This window comes from Pristiophorus japonicus, chromosome 16 (assembly GCF_044704955.1).
Source record: "Pristiophorus japonicus isolate sPriJap1 chromosome 16, sPriJap1.hap1, whole genome shotgun sequence".
NCBI classification, from domain to species: domain Eukaryota; kingdom Metazoa; phylum Chordata; class Chondrichthyes; family Pristiophoridae; genus Pristiophorus; species Pristiophorus japonicus.
The window spans coordinates 31,368,332-31,392,608 of NC_091992.1; the positions used below are offsets into that span (position 1 = coordinate 31,368,332).

Consider the following 24,277-nt stretch of genomic DNA (forward strand, 5'->3'; position numbering starts at 1 on the left):
CCGAAAGACGGCACCTCCGACAGAGCAGCACTCCTTCAGCATTGCACTGTCAGCCTAGATTTTTGTGCTCAAGTTCCTGGAGTGGGACCTGAACCCACAACCTTCTGATTCCGAGGCGAGTGTGCTACCCACTGAGCCACAGCTGACACGTAAATCAGGCAATTGAGATGTTGGGCGCCAATCTTTTGGGAGTCTTGTCACAGCTCGACTTCACAGGCTCCACATTGATTTGTTAAATTTATTCATTTTATGGATGTGGACGTCGCTGGCAAGGCCAGCATTGATTGCCAATCCCTAATTGTCCTTGAGAAGGTAATGATGAGTGCCTTTTTGAACTGCTGCAGTCCGCGTGGTGAAAGTACTCCCACAGTGCTGTTAGGTAGGGAGTTGGGGTTGACATGCTTCCACCGTGACAACAGTTCCAGCCCATGTTCGATCAGGACCAATAAAATCCCTCCACAATACATTGCGCGCCGTATTGCTTATGTGATGCTTCAGCACAAATGCAGAAGAGATGCAGTGCAGTACATTATGAGACAATTTAAAATGACCAAGAACGTACATGTTTTTGAGGCACTGCGCAGGCAGAATTGCTGATGCTTGCACAAACGGCTGTCAACTATGATGTTTTCATTTAGGACTTAACTTGCACTCCATTTTTACTGGATGCTACGTGTGTGTGTGTATATATAATATATATATATATATAAATATCGAGAGAGAAAGAGAGAGAGAGAGAGAGAGAGACATGGGGTCGTGCAGACCCAATTTAATGAGTCTTCAATCACTCTGACCTCACTGTGTGTCAAGTAATAAACATGACAGTGACCCTATAATTTCAGTAACTGGACCGCCATCCTGTGTTCTCAGGAAAACAGTGGACAAGCTAAGCTGGTGGGATATGGTGAGGAAATAGAGGATTATTCTTTTGTGATTTTTAATATCTAACTTTGTTTTTGTTGTCAGTGGTTCAGTTTTTGTATTGTTGATTTTGACAGCTAAGATTTCATGGCCATTAATTTTTTGGGGGTAATTATTCTGTATTTCTTTCTTAGCTGGACTATCATTTGCATCTACGTAGCAATGACAGGTCAAAAATATTCCTCACACTTATAAATATGCCTTTGTTTGAGTGATTGACGTACCTACGAACAATAGTCACAAAATAGTGATTAAAAAATGACTTTCTCAGTTGCTTTCTCAAACTCCCACCCCAGGAGTCTATTTGCAGTCTGCATTCAGCTTGAGATTACAAAGAAGGCAGGTTGAAAAATTGGAAAGAAAGAACACAGGAAGCGATTTGACTCCTCATCCACTGAATCATCCAATTATAATCCTATTCATTATTAAAATATTGTATGTATGCATGTGATAAATGTTTCATACCTCATTTTTATTAAGGTTGGGTCCTGTTGCTTCTCACTGCTGGAGATATTATGACACATTTGTGTGCATCTGATTGAGCTTTATGTTAAATATCTTTACACACAAAAATTAGCTAAAGTTCTTGTCCCTTGTGTTGTGAGGCAAGGATAAAACGTTCAGTTGGATAATACAAATAATGATTTCTAACCAGCTTGAGTTCAGCCAACAGCCTAAGCCATTCATTTGAAAGGCAAACTCTCGGGAGCACTGAAATGTTTGGGTATAGTTTACTTATTTTAATAGAGCATATTCTGTGTTTTAAAAAAAAATTTAATTCATATATTTGACACAGTGGTTCTTGTGCTGCGGGGGGAGTGGGCATGTTATCTGGAGGGTGGTAAACTACAGGTGAATGGCGGCGATGATGGAATGGATGATTATTTTGGAATTTTGCTTGATAAATTTACCATTGATAGACAAAATACTGTAAGTGGGATTGAGCTTCACAGATTGGGGAGGGTCCAGGTTAAAACCGCGATATTTACCGAGTTATCTGATCTTATTGAGGGCACAGCTTGGGCTGCTGCAAGACGTCCGTGTCCTCAGGTCGGGAAGGCGAATAAACAGCCAGCCAGGATTTCTATCCTGATTACAATCCAGTAACTCTCTTTCGGAATTACAAATTGCAGACGTGCTTGAGGATAGGATCTTGTCCAAGTGCGATGGCCTGTATAATTGAATGCTCAAGGCTAGATCAGACTGGGGCAGAAACCTGTTGCATTGGATTTCTTCCATTTTAGTGTCCATCATGTTTTCGACATCACTTCCATTGGATGCATCTGCCCAAATAGGGTCAGGCTTATTTTGACGAACCAATAATAACATGGTGCTATCATGCGTTCCGTTTTCTGCCACTATCACTTCCATCATGCTGGACGTTTTATTTTAAAAAGTGAAAAAATGCAGGTTGTTCCTGGTGTAAGTAAATTTGAAGTGAAGGAAGGTGCCCAAGGACATGCAGATGAACAGCAGTAGCATGATAATGCTACATGGCACAATGTTTATGTAAGGGTTACTTGTTTAGATGATTATTTTGGTGATATACATTATATCTAATGAGAAATTACTTGAAATGAATACAGAAAATGCTGGAAATACTCAGCAGGTCAGGCAGCATAGAAACATAGAAAATAGGTGCAGGAGTTGGCCATTCGGCCCTTCGAGCCTGCACCACCATTCAATAAGATCATGGCTGATCATTCACCTCAGTACCCCTTTCCTGCTTTCTCTCCATACCCTTTGATCCCTTTAGCTGTAAGGGCCACATCTAACTCCCTTTTGAATATATCTAATGAACTGGCCTCAACAACTTTCTGTGGTAGAGAATTCCACATGCTCACAACTCTTTGAGTGAAGAAGTTTCTCCTCATCTCGGTCCTAAATGGCTTACCCCTTATCCTTAGACTGTGACCCCTGGTTCTGTACTTCCCCAACATCGGGAACATTTTTCCTGCATCTAACCTGTCCAATCCTGTCAAAATTTTATATGTTTTTAAGAGATCCCCTCTCATTCTTCTAAATTCCAGTGAATATAAGCCCAGTCGATCCAGTCTTTCTTCATATTTCAGTCTTGTCATCCCGGGAATCAGTCTGGTGAACCTTCACTGCACTCCCTCAATAGCAAGAATGTCCTTCCTCAGATTAGGAGACCAAAACTACACAATATTCAAGGTGTGGCCTCACCAAGGCCCTGTACAACTGCAGAAGGACCTCCCTGCTCCTATACTCAAATCCTCTCACTATGAAGGCCAACATGCTATTTGCCGCCTTCACCGCCTGCTGTACCTGTATGCCAATTTTCAATGACTGATGTACCATGACACCCAGATCTCGTTGCACCTCCCCTTTTACTAATCTGTCACCATTCTGATAATCTGCCTTCCTGTTTTTACCACCAAAGTGGATAACCTCACATTTATCTACATTTATACCACATCTGCCATGTATTTGCCCACTCACCTAACCTGTCCAAGTCACCCTGCAACCTCTTAGCATCCTCCTCACAGCTCATGCTGCCACCCAGCTTAGTGTCATCTGCAAACTTGGAGATATTACATTCAATTCCTTCGTCTAAATCATTAATGTATATTGTAAATAGCTGGGGTCCCAGCACTGAACCTTGCGGTACCCCACTAGTCACTGCCTGCCATTCTGAAAAGGATCCATTTATTCCTACTCTCTGCTTCCTGTCTGCCAACCAGTTCTCTATCCACATCAGTACATTACTCCCAGTACCATGTGCTTTAATTTTGCACACTAATCTCTTGTGTGGAACCTTGTCAAAAGCCTTTTGAAAGTCTAAACACACCACATCCACTGGCTCCCCCTTGTCCACTCTACTAGTTACATCCTCAAAAAATTCTAGAAGATTTGTCAAGCATGATTTCCCTTTCATAAATCCATGCTGACTTGGACCGATCCTGTCACTGCTTTCCAAATGTGCTGCTATTACATCTTTAATAATTGATTGCAACATTTTCCCCATCACCAGGCTAACCGGTCTATAATTCCCTATTTTTCTCTCCCTCCTTTTTTAAAAAGTGGGGTTACATTAGCTACCCTCCAGTCCATAGGAACTGACCCAGAGTCTATAGAATGTTGGAAAATGACCATCAATGCATCAACTATTTCTGAGGCCACTTCCTTAAGTACTCTGGGATGCAGACTATCTGGCCCTGGGGATTTATCGGCCTTCAATCCCATCAATTTTCCTAACACAGTTTGCTGACTAATAAGGATTTCCTTCAGTTCCTCCTTCTTGCTAGACCCTCGGTCCCCTAGTTTTTCCGGAAGGTCATTTGTGTCTTCCTTAGTGAAGACAGAAGCAAAGTATTTGTTCAATTTGTCTGCCATTTCTTTGTTCCCCATTATAAATTCACCAGATTCTGACTGTAAAGGACCTACATTTGTCTTCACTAATCTTTTTCTCTTCACGTATCTGTAGACGCTTTTGCAGTCAGTTTTTATGTTCCCTGCAAGCTTATTCTCGTATTTTATTTTCCCCCTCCTAATTAAACCCTTTGTCCTCCTCTGCTAAATTCTAAATTTCTCCCAGTCCTCAGGTTTGCTGCTTTTTTTGGCCAATTTATATGCTATCATTGCCTATCCACCGTCAACCCTTTAAGTAACATTCACCAGTCTATCCTAGCCAATTCACGTCTCATACCGTCAAAGTTACCTTTCTTTAAGTTCAGGACTCTAGTCTCTGAATTAACTGAGTCACTCTCCATCTTAATGAAGAATTCTACCATATTATGGTCACTCTTTCCCAAGGGGCCTCACACAACAAGATTGCTAATTAATCCTCTCTCATTACACAACACCCAGTCTACGATGGCCAGCTCGCTAGTTGGTTCCTCGACATATTGGTCTAGAAAACCATCCCTTATACACTCCAGGAAATCCTCCTCCACCGTACTATTGCGTTAATCTCCTCTTTAACCAGCAACACTACCCCACCTCCTTTTCCTTTGTCTATCTTTCCTGAATATTGCATACCCTTGGATGTTGAGTTTCCAGCCTTGGTCACCCTGGAGCCATGTCTCCGTAATCCCAATTACATCATATTCGTTAACAACTATCTGCGCAGTTAATTCATCCACCTTATTACGAATGCTCCTTGCATTGAGACACAGCCTTCAGGCTTGTTTTTTTTGACACTTTGTCCTTTTAGAATTATGTTGTAATGTAGCCCTTTTTGATTTTTGCCTTTGATTTGTCTGCCCACCACTTTTACTTATCTCCTTTATACCTTTTGCTTCTGACCCCATTTTACATCCCTCTGTCTCCCTGCATAGGTTCCCATCCTCCTGCCCTATTAGTTTAAATCCTCCCCAACAGGACAAGCAAACACTCCCCCGAGGACATCAGTTCCAGTCCTGCCCAGGTGCAGACCGTCGGGTTTGTACTGGTCCCACCTCCCCCAGAACTGGTTCCAGTGTCCCAGGAATTTGAATCCCTCCCTCTTGCACCATTCCTGAAGTCATGTATTCATCTTAACTATCCTGCTATTTCTACTCTGACTAGTACGTGGCACTGGTAGCAATTGTGAGATTACTACCTTTGAGATCCTACTTTTTAATTTAATTCCTAGCTCCCTAAATTCAGCTTGTAAGACCTCATCCCGCTTTTTACCTATATCGTTGGTACCTATATGCCCCACGACAACTGGCTGTTCACCCTCCCCCTCCAGAATGCCCTGCAGCCGCTCTGAGACATCCTTTACCCTTGCACCAAGGAGACAACATACCACCCTGGAGTCTCGTTTGTGGCTGCAGAAGCACCTATATTCTCCTCACAATAGAATCCCCTACCAATATAGCTCCCCCATTCTTTTTCCTGCCCTCCTGCGCAGCAAAGCCACCCATGGTGCCATGAACTTGGCTGCTGTTGCCTTCCCATGATTGGCCATCTCCCCCAACAGTACCCAAGGTGGTATATCTGTTTTGGAGGGAAATGACCGCAGGGGACCCCTGCACTACCTTCCTTCCACTGCTCTTCCTATTCCCTATCTGCCTGTGTACCCTTTACCTGCGATGTGACTAACTCATTAAACGTGTTATTCACGACATCCTCAGCATCGCAAATACTCCAGGGTAAATCCATGCGCAGTTCCAGTGCCGCAATGCAGTCTGTTAGGAGCTGCAGCTGGATACACTTCCTGCACACATCGTAGTGTCCCTGATTTCCCACACAGCACAGGAGGAGCATGACATGGGTCTGGGCTCTCTTAACCCATGACTTAACCCATCTGTGGTGAGAGGAACAAAGTTAACGTTTCAGTTCGATGACCTTTCATCATAACACAGTAATTACTTGAGTTAGGTGTCAGCTGTGGCTCAGTGGTAGCACTCTCGTCTCTTGAGTCAGAAGGTTGTGGGATCAGGTCCCACTCCAGAGATATGAGAACATAATCGAGGCAGTCCCTCCAATGCAGTACCAAGGGAGTGTTGCACTTGTTGGAGATGCCATCTTTCAAATGAGGCAGTAAACCGAGGACCCGTCTGCACACTCAGATAAATGTAAAAGATATGATGGCACTATTTCAAAGATATCCTGGCCAAAATTTATCCTTCAACCAACTTCACCAGAACAGAATATCTGGTTATTATCACATTGCTGTTTGTGGGACCTTGCTATGTGCATATTGGCTGCTGCGTTTCCTTCATTACAATAGTGACTACACTTCAAAAGTACTTCATTGGCTGTAAAGTACTTTCGACTGAACTTTCCCTAAAGCCCCTCACCACCCGATTGCCACCCAGAAACACCGTTAAGGTTCTGCAACTAACGCTCCGAAAATTTCCATAATAAACATAAGAAATACCACCCGGCGAGAAACTGGATCTTGCATCAAGATTCTCGACGGTGAAAGCTGAAACTAGGGAAAACGAGCGGTCCTTAGCGGAATGGACGGTGAGTACTTCAAATTTAGTGGGAGGCTGCGGTTGGGCCTAGGGAGGGGTAAAGCTCAAAAAATAATTTTTCACTTAAAAAAAAAAGTTATAAAACATTCTCAACAGTTTTTACAGTAATGGCCGTTTTAGAATTTTAAAAATAGTAATAAAAAACTTTTGACTTACCTTTCTTTACAGCGTACTCACCTACGCCCTGTTTCCGGCAGCCTCTCGTGGGCGGTTTCCTCGGCGGTGTGTCTGGGTCCCCATTGAGGCCAAACTTAGACCCTGGTGGTTTTCTCGGCGGTGCACACAGATGCACATGGGCGGTTTCCTCAGCGGTCTTTTCGAAATACGGGCGGAAGTCTTTATATAAAAAAAATAAGGGGGAAACTTTCGGCGGGCGGTTTCTCATCAAAAACAGCTGTACCGCCGAGAAAACTGCCGAAAATGAATGCGAAAGTCTACCCCTTAGGAACTTCCTGAGGTCATCAGATGTGCTATATAAATGCAAGTCTTTTTGAATTGTAATAGAATGTTGAAAGTAGGTATGTGATAGCAGGACTCGGGCAATAATTCTAAATGTAATGTTAAGTTTGAAGGGGGAATAGGAAGCACTAGATAGATAGGAGATGGACTTTCTTGTGTTGCAGTGAGGGATCTTCCATTTTTGTGGTTGCTCTCCGATTGCTGCATTTTTGTGTGCATTATTTTCCAGTCAGACGACTTGATTAATGGACTGTGTCTTCGTTTTCTTTCCTTCAGATGAGGTGGATCAGAGCTTGAGGTTTTCTCTTTAAAGCCATGATTGAATTGTCCAAATGGGAGTCTGGCTGAGAATTGATATTGTTAATGGTTCAGGTTATTGGTCAGTAGCACCTTTTTAAAATTACAAAATATCCCAAGGCACTTTACAAAAGGGAATTGGACACTGAGGAGGAGAAGGGAGGACAGTTAGGGGAGGTAATCAAAGGTATGAGGAGTTAGATTTCATGTTGGTGGTGAAAGATGTGGGAGGATTTGGGAGTTTTGGAAGGGGATTCCAGAGTGCAGGAGCATAATGCCTGAAATCTGTGCTACAGATAGTCTCCACATAAGCTATTTTCAGCCCTTTACCTCTCTGATGTTATGGTAGACAGATTGCAGTTGCCAAGAGAAAGACCAAGATGGATATAAACTGAGTAAAGCTCTTTTTTTTTCCTGTGCAGATTGGACCACAAAGAAATAGGTGGAAGGACATGAGAGTCTGTTGACTTTGGTTAGAAATACAAGTTTTGTATTATCTCAAATATATAATCCTTTGATTTCAAAATAATTAATACATGTTGATTACAGTATGTATAACAGATATATTTAACATTCTTTTAACCTTGTGCAGAAAAATTCTTCTGTTTACTTTATACACTTCAGTCATCAAATAAAGTAGATAATATACCACAGGAGATAATAGGGTATTAATTTAGTTCCAGGAGTGTATCAGGCCTGATTATACTCAGCAGCAATGTCACACAAGGCTATGGTTTAGATCACAAGTGGGAATAAAACCCTTAAATGGTTCCCTCCTACAGTGCAAGCTTGAGAGAGTTCTAACTGTTAAAGCTTGTAACAACTAAGTAAATTGGAAGATATTTAAACATTTTTGATGGATGAGAAATTGTAGTGTAATGTCACCTTGTTTATAAAACAAAAAATGTCTTTGGGGGTTGCTAATAAAAACAGCAGTCATACATAACTCTCACGGTGTAAATTTTATATGATTTATATTAACATTTTTATTGTCTACATGAGTTGTTGAGATAGCAGAAATCAATATAGTTGAAAATAACATGGCACTTCATCTCTAATCACCATAGCCTTTGGGAATTTAGCTCTTTATAACTTCTAAAAGTATATGTGTAGTACAGTATAATGTTAGGTTTTATTCGTTTCAATTTGTAACAGGAAATTGGATGCAACTTTTTGATTTGAATTTTGTCTGCTTACATTTCAAACATGTTGCGTTCAAAGCAAATTTATGTAGCTCTGTAGCTACTATTGTATTGAAACCTCCTGTACACTGGCCAGGGCCAGATTTTCGTTAGGTTTGCGATTTGACCCTCTGCGGCGAAAACCCAGTCGTAAAGCCAGGGCCGGATGGGATCCTCGCGTACCTGTTTGCGGTGGCGCTTTCAAGTACCGCCGGGGAGAGGTGCACCGATGTGCAACGATTTGCGGGTTGCGTTACCATCGTAGTTTCGGCACACTCCCGACCCATACACCACGCCCAGAATACCGACAAGGTCAAACCTGGCGGAGCAGTCCTGCCAGCAGCGCTAAGTATGAAAACGTGCAAAAAAGGGGAAGTTTAAAGTTTTTATTTTTTAATTCTTTTTCAGCGATTTTCTAGCTAAGGGTTTTGAGAATGTTTTTGGAATGCTTTTTGCAATTTTTAATTTTTTTCCCCTCCCAAGGCTTCTCTCACAGCACTCCCAGTCACGGACTAAATTTGGCAAAACTCGCATTTTTGCGCCGCGAATTCTCATGCAACGTCCCCCTGCCCTGGCGTAGATGTAAAACCCGAAAGTTCGACCTAAAAACGGTAGCGCAGCGAAAATGGTAAGTTTCACATATCGCTACCGTTTTCGCTGAAAAATGCCGGAAATCAGGCCCCTTTAAGATCTTTAACCAAACAATACTTGGTCTTATCCTTTTAATTAATCCTTGCACCACTTATCCACAGTACCCTCCCTTTATTGTGAACTGCGGCTCTTCATCTGAATAGCTGCCACATTATTTTGTTGTTGTGCAAATGTCAGGCACTTTTATAACATCAATCAATCTTTTGTTCCTGTTCTCCAGTTGTCTCCAGTGACAGCGAAAGTGAATCCGAGTGCAGTTCCTCTAGTCAGGATGAAAAAGTTTCAGCCAGCAACTCAAAGAATCACAAGACAAGAAAACAAAGAGAGGAGTCAGGTAGGAAAACAAAAGGTACAACAGTCTCCTCCTCTGAATTTGCTATATCCCGAAATAGGAATAATTAGAAAAAATGCTTCAGTGTAAAATCTTACAACACATGGTTCTCCCGCCATCGACTACACGGCTAAGTATAAATGGCAGAATGTACAAAAATCTGACCGCATCATATAGACCCTCTGAAATGTGGATCTGTGAACCTGCAGTTAGATGAAAAACTCCTGTACGATCAAACTAAATGCAGGGAGCCAGTCCCAAGCTTTGCACTCATTGTGATCATGTTTCTATATTTCACATTGATGGAAATATAAGTGATAGAGCTTGGAGCATGGAGGTCATGTTTCCAAGACGGGAACAATTTTTAAGATAAAGCGGGAAAGTGGCTGGAGAAACATTTGCTTCACACCTATATAACTATAAGATAGAATCTCATTGGATGTCTTGCTTAAATATTTGAGATGTTTTGTAAGTGTTCCATTAGTAGGAAGCCCAGTTGAACATACCACACTTCAGAGTACTGTGTGCAGTTCTGGTCTCCATATTACAAAAAGAAAATAGAAGCACTGATGTTGCAAACATTTTTACAAGGATGATACCAGAATTGAGATGGTACAACTGTCAGGAAAGACTGAACAGACTGGGGCTCTTTTCTCTCGAAAAGAGAAGACTTAGAGCTGACCTGATAGAGGTCTTTAAAATTATGATGGTACCTCGATAGGGTTGATGTAAAGATGTTTCCACTTGGGGGATGTCCAAAACTAGGGATCATAAATATAAGATGGTCATTAATAAATCCAGTAAGGAATTCAGGAGAAACTTCTTTACTCAGAGTGGTGAGAATGTGGAATTTGTTACCACATGGAGGGGTTGAGGCAGCTGAATTTAAGGGGAAACTAGATAAGCACATGAGGGAGAAGAAAAGAGAATGATATGTTGATAAGGTGAGATGAGGTAAAGTAGAAGGCAGCTCATGTGGAGTATAAACACCAGCATAAATCTGTTGGGTCAAATGGCCTGTTTCTGTGCTGCAAAGTTCTATGAATAAACATGTGATATGTCACTAAGTCCTCTGAATATACCTGTACATAAAGCTGTGCCCCCTCCTTCCCTCTCTGCTCTCCTTTTATGTAGTTGACACTCTAGATTGTTTGTGTGGCTTTGGATATCTTTAACACAGGACAGAAGAGGTAGTTATAGTCTTAAAGGAATATCTAATTGGCCGAGACTCATTCGGGCAGACACTACACAACAAGCAAACAAATATTGGCCCAGAAATTCGGGCCTCCCGGGTCCATACTGAGTGTCTACGGACCCGGGAAAGCATCGGAAAAGCCGGTTTTCAGCGCGCAATGTGGATGCGCTGAAAACCGGCTTTTCCGATCTGTCAAGTTTCTGGCTTGACAGATCTCCCGCATATCGGGAGCGAGGACATTTGCATGGGCAAGATTGTGGTATATACACATATCTTGCTCAGCAAATGTCCTTAAAACTCTTGCGTCTGATAAAAGCAGGCGCATAGCCTACCTTTACAGGCATAAGAGTGTAAAAACATACATTATTTTTAAAAACCCTGCCCAATACGTTACATTTATTTTTAACCATAATTAAAACTTTTTTTTAAATCGCCAAATTTTTTTCCTTTTTTTTAAAAAAAAAACATTTCTAACAACTTTAATTTCTGTTAGTGTATTTATGTGAGGTGTTAATGTTTTATGTAGTGTTTGTGTGTTTGGGGGTGTTTCTCATTCACAGTAATAGGAGATTCGGATTTATGAAACTCCTATTACTATGAATGAGAAAATACTTACCTGTGATTGGGTGTCCAGGCCCACGTGACTTCTGCGGACATCCCGACGTGAGCGCGCTCCGTTGCAGGAAGAGGAGGCCTCAAGTCCGGGATTTCGGGCGGACATTTGACAAAAAGGTAAGTGCGCATCTTTTCTCTTACTTTTAGTCGAACGCCCGCGGGAAGAAGAAACAGGAATTTCTGGGCTATTATTTGTTCATGCCGTCACAATTATTTTGTGCCTACTATGTCTAGGATCATCTCTGATGCCATAAAAGATTTCATGAAGTAAATAACGTATCACCACGTTTAACAAATGTAGATTTTACATTGGCCCTGAAATTCCGGTCGGAGGCTTTGGACAAACGTCTCCGACCCGAAATTTCTACGAATGTACCTGGTGGTCCCAGAGGCGACTTGGATTCCGGTCAGAGGCCTTCTTTCCACGTGTAGATACAGACGGAGAAGCTGGAGTCACGTGGGCCTGGGCCACCAATCACGGTACAGTATTCTGGTGCAGGGTGGGGGCACAGCTTTATGTACAGGTACATACAGAGGACCTAGTGACATATCACATGTTTATTCATAGAACTATACAGCACAGAAACAGGCCATTCGGCCCAACAGCTCATACTCCACGTGAGCCGCCTCCGACCTTACCTCATCTCACCCTATCAACATATCCTTCTCTTTTCTTCTCCCTCGTGCTTATCTAGTTTCTCATCGATCGGCCATTTCTCGCTGTCTGGTGCGGTCGCGGCCGGAATGGGGATTTTCTCCACCGTCCCGTGTCGGATTTCTTTCGGGCATACCTTGTTGGATTTTACCAGTTCCCTTTACTATCAACGAGAATAACCCCCTAAAGTACCCAAACACAACATAATAAATTAAAAAAGCACCACACATATTTAAAATTAATTGAAATTAAAGTTAATTAAACGCTTTAGAAAAAAAAAATATTTTGGGGATTTTTTTTAAATGTGTTTTAATAAAACTTAAAATAAAACTTACCTTAGTGGACAGGGTTTTTAACTATAAAAGATGTGTATTTAAATTTTATTTTTATGTTTTTAAACTTTTACACTGGCAAAAGTAGGCTATGTGCCTGCTTTCACCAGGCGTTAGAGTTTGAAGGACATTCGCTGGGCAAGAGATGGGCAAATAGCCCAATCTCGCCCGCGTGGATGTCCTTCTCCTGGGGATGCGGAAGAGCTGTCGAGATATCTTGACAGATCGGAAAAGCCGGTTTTCGGCGCGTGCATATTGCACGCCAAAAACCGGCTTTTGTGAGGCCTCGCCAGGTCCATACATATTCAAATCCGAATTTCAGGACCAGTATCATTCCAGTTGGAATTCTTTAAGTTTCCATGGAGCAACAATATACATTGTTGAATATGTTCAATAATGTCCTCACTAGGTATGATGAAAACCTTTTTAGTGTCGAGCTATATTTGGGGAACTGCAAGAATGGTATGTTCAAATGGACAGTTTAATAAAGTTATTTTTAGAATCATAGAATCTTACAGGACAAAAGGAGGCCATATGGCCCATCATGGCGGCTCTTTGAAAGAGCTGTCCAATTTAATCCCTTGCCCCAGCTATAAAATGGATAGTCCTTTTGACTGGATGGTTTGCAAATATTTTAGGCGAAGGGGCTGGAGTAGTTACAATGATACAAAATTACTCTCGAGTAGAAAACCAAAGTTCGAGGGCTGTAAATTCATCAACATTCCACCGCATTTTTCGGTGGTATTTCGTCATTTTAGGCGGAAAACGGTGCAGTGGAAATTCATTGAAGTGTTCCGCCGGTGGTTTTGAAATACCACTAGGGAGCGGACCGCCGGGGTGCAACACTCAAAACCACTTCCACCTGAGTTTGCTCACATCGGTGACCCGTAGATGGGGAAAAAAAACGCCGAGAAAAAGCATGTTAGTGCAGTCCTTGGAAACAGCGGTTGGTATGAAAACCTGCAAAAAAGTTAAGTTAAAGTTTATTTTTAAATTTGTTTGCAGCAATTCACTAGAAAAGGTCTTGTGAATGTTTTGAGTTTTTTTTTGTTTTTTGGAAAAATATTTTGTGTGTTTTTCCCCCTTGCCTAGGCCCAACTCGCAGCGGTAGTCGGTCTCGGACTAAAGTTGACGAGGATTGCGGTTTCCGCCATGAATCCTCATGCAATGCCAATTTTTCCCACCGGGCAGATTTTTTCCCATTTTTTTCATGAATTTTCCATGGAGAATTCATTGCGAAGTCATAGTGTTTTTTTTCGCGCCAAACCGGTGGTAGCGGTTTTTGATGAATTTCCAGCCCAGAATCCCTAATTGGAACATGAACCTCTCCGGGTAATGAATTTACCAGTCTCAGTCAGTCAAGTCATTGCGAGGGGAAGGAAAACTAGTCAAGTTACTTGGCTGCTTTGATGAAGCAGGCCTCTCGGCTGGTCACCTACAGGTATAATTAATATCTTTAGATTTGTTCATAGGCTTAGAACACCTTGCCATCCTTAAAAAGGAAACTTGACATTCAGGAGGATAACTTCAAAGGTGGAAAAGACTCAAAACACTTTGAGAATTCTTTAAATGTCGAAAGCAACCCAGGCTCAGCACATGAGCCATCTTGGTCAAATGTCTGTTTGATACTTGGCTATTAAAATGTTATTAGCAGTTTAAAACAAATAACATTTATATCCTCCATGAATTGTATGCTGCTGATTATTGTGTTACAGTTTCTAGCCATGAGCCAATCAGTAAAACTCCACGTAACCATTTGGCAAACACTTTGTCGGAGAATCGAACCAGCATTCGTAGTGAACGTGGAGGAGGTTTAAATGCCAAAGAGAGCCACGGTGATGACTTTGGCAAGAACTTACTAGGTTAGTACCACATAAGTTTCATGATTTTACTTTCAGTGATTCTGTAATTCAGTGGGGATTAAATTTAAACTGTCTAAGGCGAGCTTCAACTTTTCTGCAGTGCACAACTGAAATGCGACAACATTATCATTTGTAAGTTTATCCTGAAAACATAATTTGAAGAAAATGCGCAATTTCTAAAGGTCAAAAGTGAAATGTTTTCACGATATCATTGCAGTAAAAGTAATTTCTACAGTACAAGGCAATTCAAATTTACAGTATCCCTTTTCATAAGCAGTTTAGAAATCTAGAATTAAACCTGTGATAAATTATATGCATTGTCCCCTGTTGAAATTATATTTATTATTTCAGATGAGAAAACTTATGGGACACCTTTTACATTTTACTATAATAAGCTATTGGCTGATGGCATATATGGAGATTAGTGTTTGGTTCGATTAGCAAATATGAAATTGCCAATTTGAGTATTAGAAAAGGGATATTGCAGCTTGAAGAAATGGTTATTGGCCCATTTACTAAGCTTGTTTTGCCCCTTGATACCCCCTGGTTTGATAGAACTTGCATTGTTTTTGCTCCAGGGCAACACTGGCATAAAAAGCAGAACAATCTCAGGACATTTTTGGTTCTAGTTTGAATATAAACGGTCAGGTTATTAAAGTTGAGAAATGGAGTTGTAAATCCTGAAAAGAAACTTGTGGATGCATAGGTTGTAATTTACCAAGATTCCCTGGATTCTGGGGAGGTCCCAGCAGATTGGAAAACTGCAAATGTAATGCCCCTATTTAAAAAAAGGAGGCAGGCAAAAAGCAGGAAACTATAGACCAGTTAGCCTAACATCTGTGGTTGGGAAGATGTTGGAGTCTATTATTAAAGAAGCAGTAGCAGGACATTTGGAAAAGCAAAAATTTCGGTCAGGCAGAGTCAGCATGGATTTATGAAGGGGCAGTCATGATTGACAAATTTGCTGGAATTCGTTGAGGATGTAATGAACAGGGTGGATAAAGAGGAACCAGTGGATATGGTGTATTTGGACTTCTAGAAGGCATTTGAGAAGGTGCCACATAAAAGGTTACTGCACGAGATAAAAGTTCATGGGGTTGGGGGTAATATATTAGCATGGATAGAGGATTGGCTAACAAACAGAAAACAGAGAGTAAGGATAAATGGTTCATTCTTGGGTTGGCAATCAGTAACCAGTGGGGTGCGGCAGGGATCAGTGCTGGGACCCCAACTATTTACAATCTATATTAACGACTTGGAGGAAGGGACTGAGTGTAACGTAGCTAAGTTTGCTGACGATACAAAGATGGGAGGAAAAGCAATGTGTGAGGGGAACACAAAAAATCTGCAAAAGGACATAGACAGGCTAAGTGAGTGGGCAAAAATTTAGCAGAAGGAGTATAATGTTGGAAAGTGTGAGGTCATGCACTTTGGCAGAAAAAAAATTGAAGAGCAAGTTATTATTTAAATGGAGAAAGATTGCAACGTGCTGCAGTACAGCGGGACCTGGGGGTACTTCTGCATGAAACACGAAAGGTTAGTATGCAGGTACAGCAAGTGATCAGGAAGGCCAATGGAATCTTGGCCTTTATTGCAAAGGAGATGGAGTATAAAAGCAGGGAAGTCTTGCTACAGTTGTACAGGGTATTGGTGAGGCCACACCTGGAATACTGCGTGCAGTTTTGGTTTCCATATTTATGAAAGGATATACTTGCTTTGGAGGCAGTTCAGAGAAGGTTCACAAGGTTGATTCCAGAGATGAGGGGGTTGACATGAGGAAAGGTTGAGTAGGTTGGTTCCTCTACTTATTGGAATTCAGAAGAATGAGAGGTGATCTTATTGAAACGTGTAAGATTATGAGGGCTAGACAGGGTGAATGCAGAGAGGATGTTTCCACTGATGGGAAGATGAGAACTAGAGGGCATAATCACAGAATAAAAGGCCACTCATTTAAAACTGAGATGAGGAGAAACTTCTTCTCTGAGGGTTGTGGATCTGTGGGATTCGCTGCCTCAGAGAGCTGTGGAAGCTGGGACATTGAATAAATTTAAGACACAAATAGACAGTTTCTTAAACAATAAGGGGTTAAGGAGAGCGGGCAGGGAAGTGGAGCTGACTTCATAATCGAATCAGCCATGATCATATTAAATGGTGGAGCAGGCTCAAGAGACTGAGTGGCCTACTCCTGCTCCTATTTCTTATGTTCTTATGTTGTCATCAGTGATGCTGAAAGTCATTATTTAGATAATGCGTTTGAAAAGTATTTAACTAAACCGAAATGTAGCATCACTTTAACAAATAGGCAGTGATTCAGTTGAACACTAAGGGATTATTGCAAAAGAAGTACAGATGAGGGAGGGCATTTGGCCCACCTAACCCATTCTTCTATTGAAACCTACAATACCCCATCACAGTATCAAACTACCTCTTGAATGACTCTCGTGGTTGCTGCCATTATTTCATAACATTTTATATATTTGGGAGACTACGTTTTAAAATATAATGAAAATGCATCTCAACATTATGCCAGTTCTAATAGTACTTAGCCATCGTCATATTTGTCTCTTTTGGAGCATGTGAAACCAAGCATGCCTGGCAGTTTGATAAAACCAAAGCATTGTCCCAAACATGTTTATTTTATGTAATATACATCTTGTTTCATTATTGCTATATATGGATCATGTCTGTGAGTCTTCTGGTTGATGTTTGAGTGTTACATGCAAAGGGGGAGTATTTTTCAGCACTGTAATAATCATGAGAGAGGTGTTTTATAGGCAATAATGTACACTCTTGTGTATGAGGGCTGTATTGATCTGAAAATCAATGATTAAAATTATTCAGTTTTCTATATAGTTTTGCAATTAAAGTAGCTGTCTCCATGGAAACAGTGGTATGTGTTTCTAAAGGTCGGTACGTGGAGGATTCCTTCAAATTGTTTAAAGCATGACATGTTCTGCATTCATTAATAAAAGCCATTTTCTGGTACCATGCAGACCCCTCCACATTTTATGCATGCAAAATATTCAGTGTCAATATAAATAAAAAATAACACAATTGCCAAAAGTCAAATATGCAAATTCATGTTTGATATACGCACACTGAACAACTGGATAAAAGCAGAGTTATTTTTTTAAGTTGTTAAACCTTAGAAGGCCTTTGTTGGGATATGAGGTCAGATACAATCAATATATGAAAAGGGTATTTTCCCATAAACATAGAAACATAGAAAATAGGTGCAGGAGTAGGTCATTCGGCCCTTCGAGCCTGCCCCGCCATTCAACAAGATCATGGCTGATCACCCACCCCAGCACACCCCCCCCCCTCCCCCACGCCCCCTCCACACCCCGCCAACCCCCCCAGCCGCAAGGACCACATCCAACTCCCTCCCGAACACATCCAATGAACTGGCATCAACAACTCCCCGTGGCAGGGAACCCCACAGGCCAACAACTCCCCGAGTGAAGAAGTCTCTCCCCATCCCAGTCCCAAACAGCCCACCCCCCATCCCAAGACCGTGCCCCCCACCGGCTCCGGACCCACCCAACACTCCCCCCGCACCCAACCCGCCCCGTCCCATCAGAATCCTTCCCAAATGCCGAACACCCCCGGATGTCGAGTCCCCAGCCCCGGCCACCCCGGAGCCACGCCCGCGTGACGCCAACCACACCACATCCACCAACCGCCGTCTGCACAGTCAACCCGTCCACCCCACTCCGAACACTCCCAGCATTGGAGCATTGACCATGCTCGATCAGCTCCGTTGGGCAGGCCACATCTTCCGTATGCCTGACATGAGACTCCAAAAACAAGTGCTATACTCAGAACTTCGACATAGCAAGCGAGTCCCAGGTGGGCAGAGGAAATGCTTCAAGGACACCCTCAAAGCCTCCTTGAAAAAGTGCAACATCCCTACTGACGCCTCCCAAGATCACCCAAAGTGGAGAAGAGGCATCCGGGAAGGTGCTGAACACCTCACGTCTCATCGCCAAGAGCAAACTGAAGCCAAGCGTAGACAGCAGAAGGAGTGCGTAGCAACCCAGGCACCCTATCCACCCGTTCCTTCAACCACCGTCTGCCCCACCTGTGACAGAGACTGCAGGTCCCGCATTGGACTCTTCAGTCACCTGAGAACTGCGAGGGACTGCCTATGATGATGATTATGTTGTCCAGTCCCTTCTGTACACAGCCATGGCCACCTTGTCCAGACAGAGTCAGACTGACTCTTTTTATTAGCCTCCCTTCAAACACACAGCTTGTTTTGCCCAATGCGGCATCCCCTGTATGATATGATAGAACGTGTGCTGTTTTAGCATCAGAGCAACACGGAGAAATCCCAGAGACAATTTTAGGTGCAATCTGAATCCAAATAGTCAGCTTCTTGTAGTTGAGAAATGGAGGTGCAAATGTCGTGTGTATATATAACAAAACTTGTAATTTCCTTTTTAAAAAGCTGAATAGGGAAGAGTCTACCACATAATATAAAATGTGTTTAAATAAATCTAAAAACAATAGTAGACGATTTTTCGAACCAAGTTCTCTTGGCAGTAAATCAGGTTTTAAACAGCATATTTGATCTCGGCAACAATTCCATTATTTGTTTGTGTTTTACAGCGATAGCTGATTGGTGCAGTATAAAGATGTGCAATGCATGTCAGTGATTTGGTGGAGGCAGATGCTAAGTTCTGACTCTGTACTATAGTACAATGCAGTAATTCTTTGTACAGTTACCAGAAACAAAAAGATGAAATTGTGCTTATTGTTACCCCTTTTGAAATCACCACTGTCCGACTGTATTTTAAAAATGTAATTAGTGGCAGTAATCAAAGTACCACTTTGTTTTGTAGTGCATATTTATTTTAGGGCTCTTCTCTCCATGGCAATAATGAAGCTATTAACAGTCATTGCCAAAACAACATGACAACCATTATTAATGTTGCTATTTAAATGTTAATTGTAAACTCTGACTTTCAATACATTGCAATGTGGAGAGCAACATGTTTCATAGCAATGCCAGAAAATAATGGCCTGCACAACACTTGCAAGTCAGGAATCAATGCCTCGTAGTAGTATTATTTTAAAATTATATTTACGTTCCACAGTCAGAAAGGAGCATTTAATCTGCCTTCACAGTAACAGAAGGAAAAGATGTACATTTTGTAACAATTGTTGTACTCAAGCATTTCTCAGTAAGAACAGATAAAGGGAGCACAAATGTGACCATCATTTGGCCCACATTGTGTACTGTTGGATTTATTTTAATTCTGTGATTATAAGCGCCTAATTAAATTAAACTAATGCTATCAATATTATTGCCAAGGACCCTATAATGATAGCTTCTTTAAACTATCAAATCTGAGCTTATTGCTATATATATAGTAAAATAGTTCCAAACTTCTCATGCCAAACATAGTGGATTTTGACTATTGTAGACCAAAGATATTGGCACCATAATGTTATTGAGGGTAATTGTTCTTCCATTTTGTTGGTGTGCAATGGCAGACCACAGTGAATAAATGATTTACAAATATAGGAGGGAGGTGTTCTGGGAAAGGTATAATAAAAAATTACCTCCACAAGCAATGAATTTGCTTCCTGGATATTGTTATGGAAAGTATTGCTTTTGCCAATTTAATCCCAAATGACAGCAGTTTGATGTTCTTTTGGGATCCAATGTAAAAAAAATTTTTAAAGTATTATTTGCTGCTTGCAGTCCTTCAAGCAAAGGGGATGACGTGTTCCAGCTTAATTTATCGGGAGTAATATATGCTCTGTGAAGTGTTTTAAATTGAATTTCTTTATGTCTGCTACAGGTAGTCATTGAGTGGGCCAGGGTCCAAGCATCCTCCCAATCTCTGTCATCCAAGGATTGCCCCTGTTCTCCTTCCCAAGACGCCCGGGTTGGAGATGTTCATTCTAATGTTATATGAATAAAACATTGTCTAAACCTGATACAAGTCCTTGAGTCATTTTTTGAATACACAGCTTCAAATCCAGAGTACTTCATTTACAGGACTTCGAGCTGGATAATGGTGTCGATTGGGAACATGGGAAGAATCTTTGTTGTGATAATTCATAGTTAAATCAAGTATGTTCCAATTTAATCTATTTTATTCATGAGCTTTTCAAGCTTGCAAATTATTTTTTGAGCCCGTGTTAAACACCACAGCACAGTTGCGAAGCTTTGGTTGCTACATGTCACTGAGGCTGAAAACCCAAATAGGTTTTTGAAGTGCCTGTACAGTTTCAGAATGAGTAGCTGGCTGCTGGGTAAGTTTTAACTTGAGCAGATAGATTTTTCAGTGGCTATATGGAAAATGTGGTTCCATTTAGATTCTGCACTTCATCCTCAATAAGGAATTTTGGAGAAGCCAAAATCTCATTTTGTGGCATGATGGTGCAGTCTTTGCAGTTAATTGTTAGATTGCAACAGGTCATTGGCAATTCCTGCACCTGCCATTATTTAATATGTTCTGATTACATACTGTGATGCTGAAATAAACTATTCAATTATATGAAACTACTAAAATAAATGCTAAGAATATGTTTAAAAAATCATCACTTATGCATGTGCTGCCTTCTGTTTTACCCCTTTGTCTTTTTTTTACATTTCTAATTGCTAATTAATCAAGCCATTCATTTTAGATCTTTACCTTTCTTCTAAACTTTAAATAACTTCTCTAATCTAGTTTCTTCTTGCTTTTGAGTCCCACTATCTGTTTTGGATGGAACCAAATCCATCTAACCTTTGGCTGAAAACTTACTCCAGAAGCTGCTTTTTCAGAATGTTGAGGCCCATCTCCTCCATATGCTCAATCATCAATCTGATTATTATACATTTAACAGAATCCTGATACCATTCAATGAGTTATTGGTAGCCTAAGCAATGAGATTATACCCTGAATAAATAACCTGGTGGCATTGTAACGGTTATTATAGCAGGAGTAGGTCATTCAACCCCTCGAACCTGTTCCGTCATTCAGTGAGATTATGGCTGATCTATATCTTAACTCCATCCAGCTGCCTTGGCTCCATATCCTTTTATAAATTTATCTAGTAAAAAAATCTAACAATTTCAGATTTAAAATAATTAATTGAGCTAGCATCTACTGCTTTTTGTAGTAGTGAGTTCCACATTTCTTCTACATTTTGCGTGAAGCAGTGTTTCCTAACTTCTTTCCTGAATGGCCTAGCTCTGATTTTAAGGTTATGTCCCCTTGTCCGAGACTGCCCCACCATTGGAAAAAGTTTATCTCTTTCTACCCTGTGAATTCCTCTCAAAATCCTAAAGGAGACCTCAATTAAATCATCCCTTAACTGTCTATATTCCAGAGAATCCAAACCTAGCTTATGTAATCTCCCCTCGGTAACATTCTAGTGAATCTGCACTGCACTCCTTCCAAGGCCAGTGTATGTTTGCTAAGGTGCGGTGCCCAGAACTGTACACAGTACTCCAGATGTGATCTAACTAGGGCTTTGTATACCTGTAGTAAAATATTCTAGCCCTCTCATTTCTAAAGACTAATATTCCACGAGCCTTCTTGATTATTTTTTGTAGCCGACTACTTCATTTTAGTGATATGTGTACATGGACCCTTAAATCTCTTTGGACCTCCACTGTTCCCAGCTTTTCACCATTCAAAAAATACTTGGATCTATTCTCCTTTGGTCCAAAATGGATGACCTCACATTTACCAGTGATGAAATCCATCTAGCATATTTTCGCCCACTCAATTAATCTATCAATGTCTCTTTGAAATATTATATTCCTGTTCACACTATTTACTATGCCACCAATTTTTGTGTCATTGGCAAACTTGGATATGTGGCTCTCTATTGTGTTATCTAAATCATTATTAATAATAACGTTTATTTATATAGTGCCTTTAACGTAATAAAAAGTCCCAAGGCGCTTCACAGCAGTGTTACAAGACCAAACAGATTAATTTGACACCGAGCCACAAAAGAAGAAATTAAGACAGATTACCAAAAGCTTGGTTAAAGAAGTAGGTTTTAAGGAGTGTCTTAAAGGAGGAAAGAGAGGGAGAGTGATTTAGGCACAGAGTTCCAGAGCTTAGGGCCCAAACAGCTGAAGGCACGGCCACCGATGGTTGAACAGTTATAATGAAGGATGTTCAAAAGGGCAGAATTTGAGGAGTGCAGACATCATGTGGGGTTATGAGGCTGAAAAAGATTAGAAATAGGGAGGGGCAAAGGTCATGGGGTGATTTGTAAACAAGGATGATAATTTTGAAATCAAGGCGTTGTTTAACCGGGAGCCAGTATAGGTCAGAAAGCACAGGGGTGATGGGTGATTGTGACTTGGTGTGAATTAGTACACAGGCTGCTGAGTTTTGGATGACCTCAAGTTTACAATGTGTAAAATGTGGGAGGCCAGCCAGGAGTGTGTTGGAGTAGTCAAGTCTAGAGGTAACGGGCATGAATGAAGATTTCAGCAGCAGAAGATCTGAGGCGGGGCGGAGACGGGCAATGTTACGGAGGTGGAAAAAAGCGGTTTTAGTTATGCCAGGGATATGTGGCTGGAAGCTCATTTCAGGGTCAAATCTGACACCTAGGTTGTGAACAGTCTTGTTCACCCTCAGATTGATGCTAGGGAGAGGGATTGAGTCAGTGGTTAGGGAACGCAGTTTGTGGCGGGGACCAAAGTTAATGGCTTCGGTCTTCCCAATATTTAATTGGAGAAAATTTCTGCTCATCCAGGACTGGATGTCGGACAAGCAATTTGACAATTTAAATGCCAAGTATGGGTCGAGAGAACTGGTGGAAATGTAGAGCTGGGTGTTGTCAGCGTACATGTGGAAACTGACTCAGTGTTTTCGGATGATATTGCCAAGGGGCAGCATATGGATGAGAAATAAGAGGGGGCCAAGGACAGATCCTTGGGGAACACCAGAGATAACGATGCGGGAATGGGAAGAGAAGCCATTGCAGGAGACTTTCTGTCTTAATTTGACAGCAGATTTGAATGAGTTGGGAACAATACCTGAGGGGAGAGGGTCAAGGGAGCAGGAAGTAGGTTTCATGAACAAGATGAGCTTGGGAAGATCAAAGAGAAACTAGAGAAAGATGTGAATTTAGGGCTCGGGCAGGTGGGAGCCTCGGGTAAAGTTTGGCCCTGTGGACTAGGTGAAGGAAGGGAACTTGCAGAGGCAGCTGATCAGATGGTCTCAGTTTTTGAGACAAAGAAGTCCATGAGCTCCTCACACTTAATAAATATAGTGAATAGTTGAGGCCCCAGCAGAGATCCTTGTGGGACACCATTAGTCACTTCCTTCCAATTCAAGAACATACCCATTAACCCTACTCTCTGTCTTTTACCATCTAACCAGGTCAATAATTTGACTTCAATTCCATGAGCTTTAATTTTAGCTAACAGTCTCTTATGTGGAACATTATCGAATACCTTCTGGAAGTCCATATAAACTACATCCATAGACATTCTCCTGTCTACAACTTGAGTTACTTCCTCAAAAAATTAGATTAGGTTCGTTAGACATGACTTACCCTTTACAGATCCATACTGGCTCTCTCTCTTAGTCTTTCAAACTGACATTCTGATCTCTTCTTTACCTTTTAAGACAAATTTAGTAAACTATTCACTGGGAAATTTTCAAGACTTGAATGTATCCAAAATTCATACAATGGAGAGACTTTAAGACATTTGTCTTAATTTGATATTTCTGAAAAATATCACTGTGAAACAATTGGTCCAGATAAATTGTTTTGAAAAATGCAGCATAGTTTGTAATGGGAAAATAAACTGGTGTAGTGTTAATCTTTGGAATCAAAATCCCTTCAACGGAAAAATCATCTTAAATCTGTTTCACTGA

General features: G+C 41.2%; 1 protein-coding gene across 4 annotated transcripts in view; it reads left to right on the forward strand.

Annotated features, from left to right (window-relative positions):
* LOC139226422 (rab effector Noc2-like) overlaps positions 1-20,368 on the forward strand; it is a 300,066-nt gene extending 279,698 nt beyond the window's left edge. For 3 of the 4 annotated variants that reach the window (XM_070857183.1, XM_070857185.1, XM_070857184.1), the window contains 3 exons: positions 9,660-9,788; positions 14,283-14,429; positions 20,240-20,368. In XM_070857183.1, coding sequence (XP_070713284.1) covers positions 9,660-9,788; positions 14,283-14,429; positions 20,240-20,250 — 287 coding nt within the window. In that variant the 3' untranslated portion in view covers positions 20,251-20,368. The remainder of the gene's footprint in view (positions 1-9,659; positions 9,789-14,282; positions 14,430-20,239) is intronic. The other variant, XM_070857186.1, reaches the window with a different exon arrangement.
* The last annotated feature ends 3,909 nt before the right edge of the window (positions 20,369-24,277 follow it).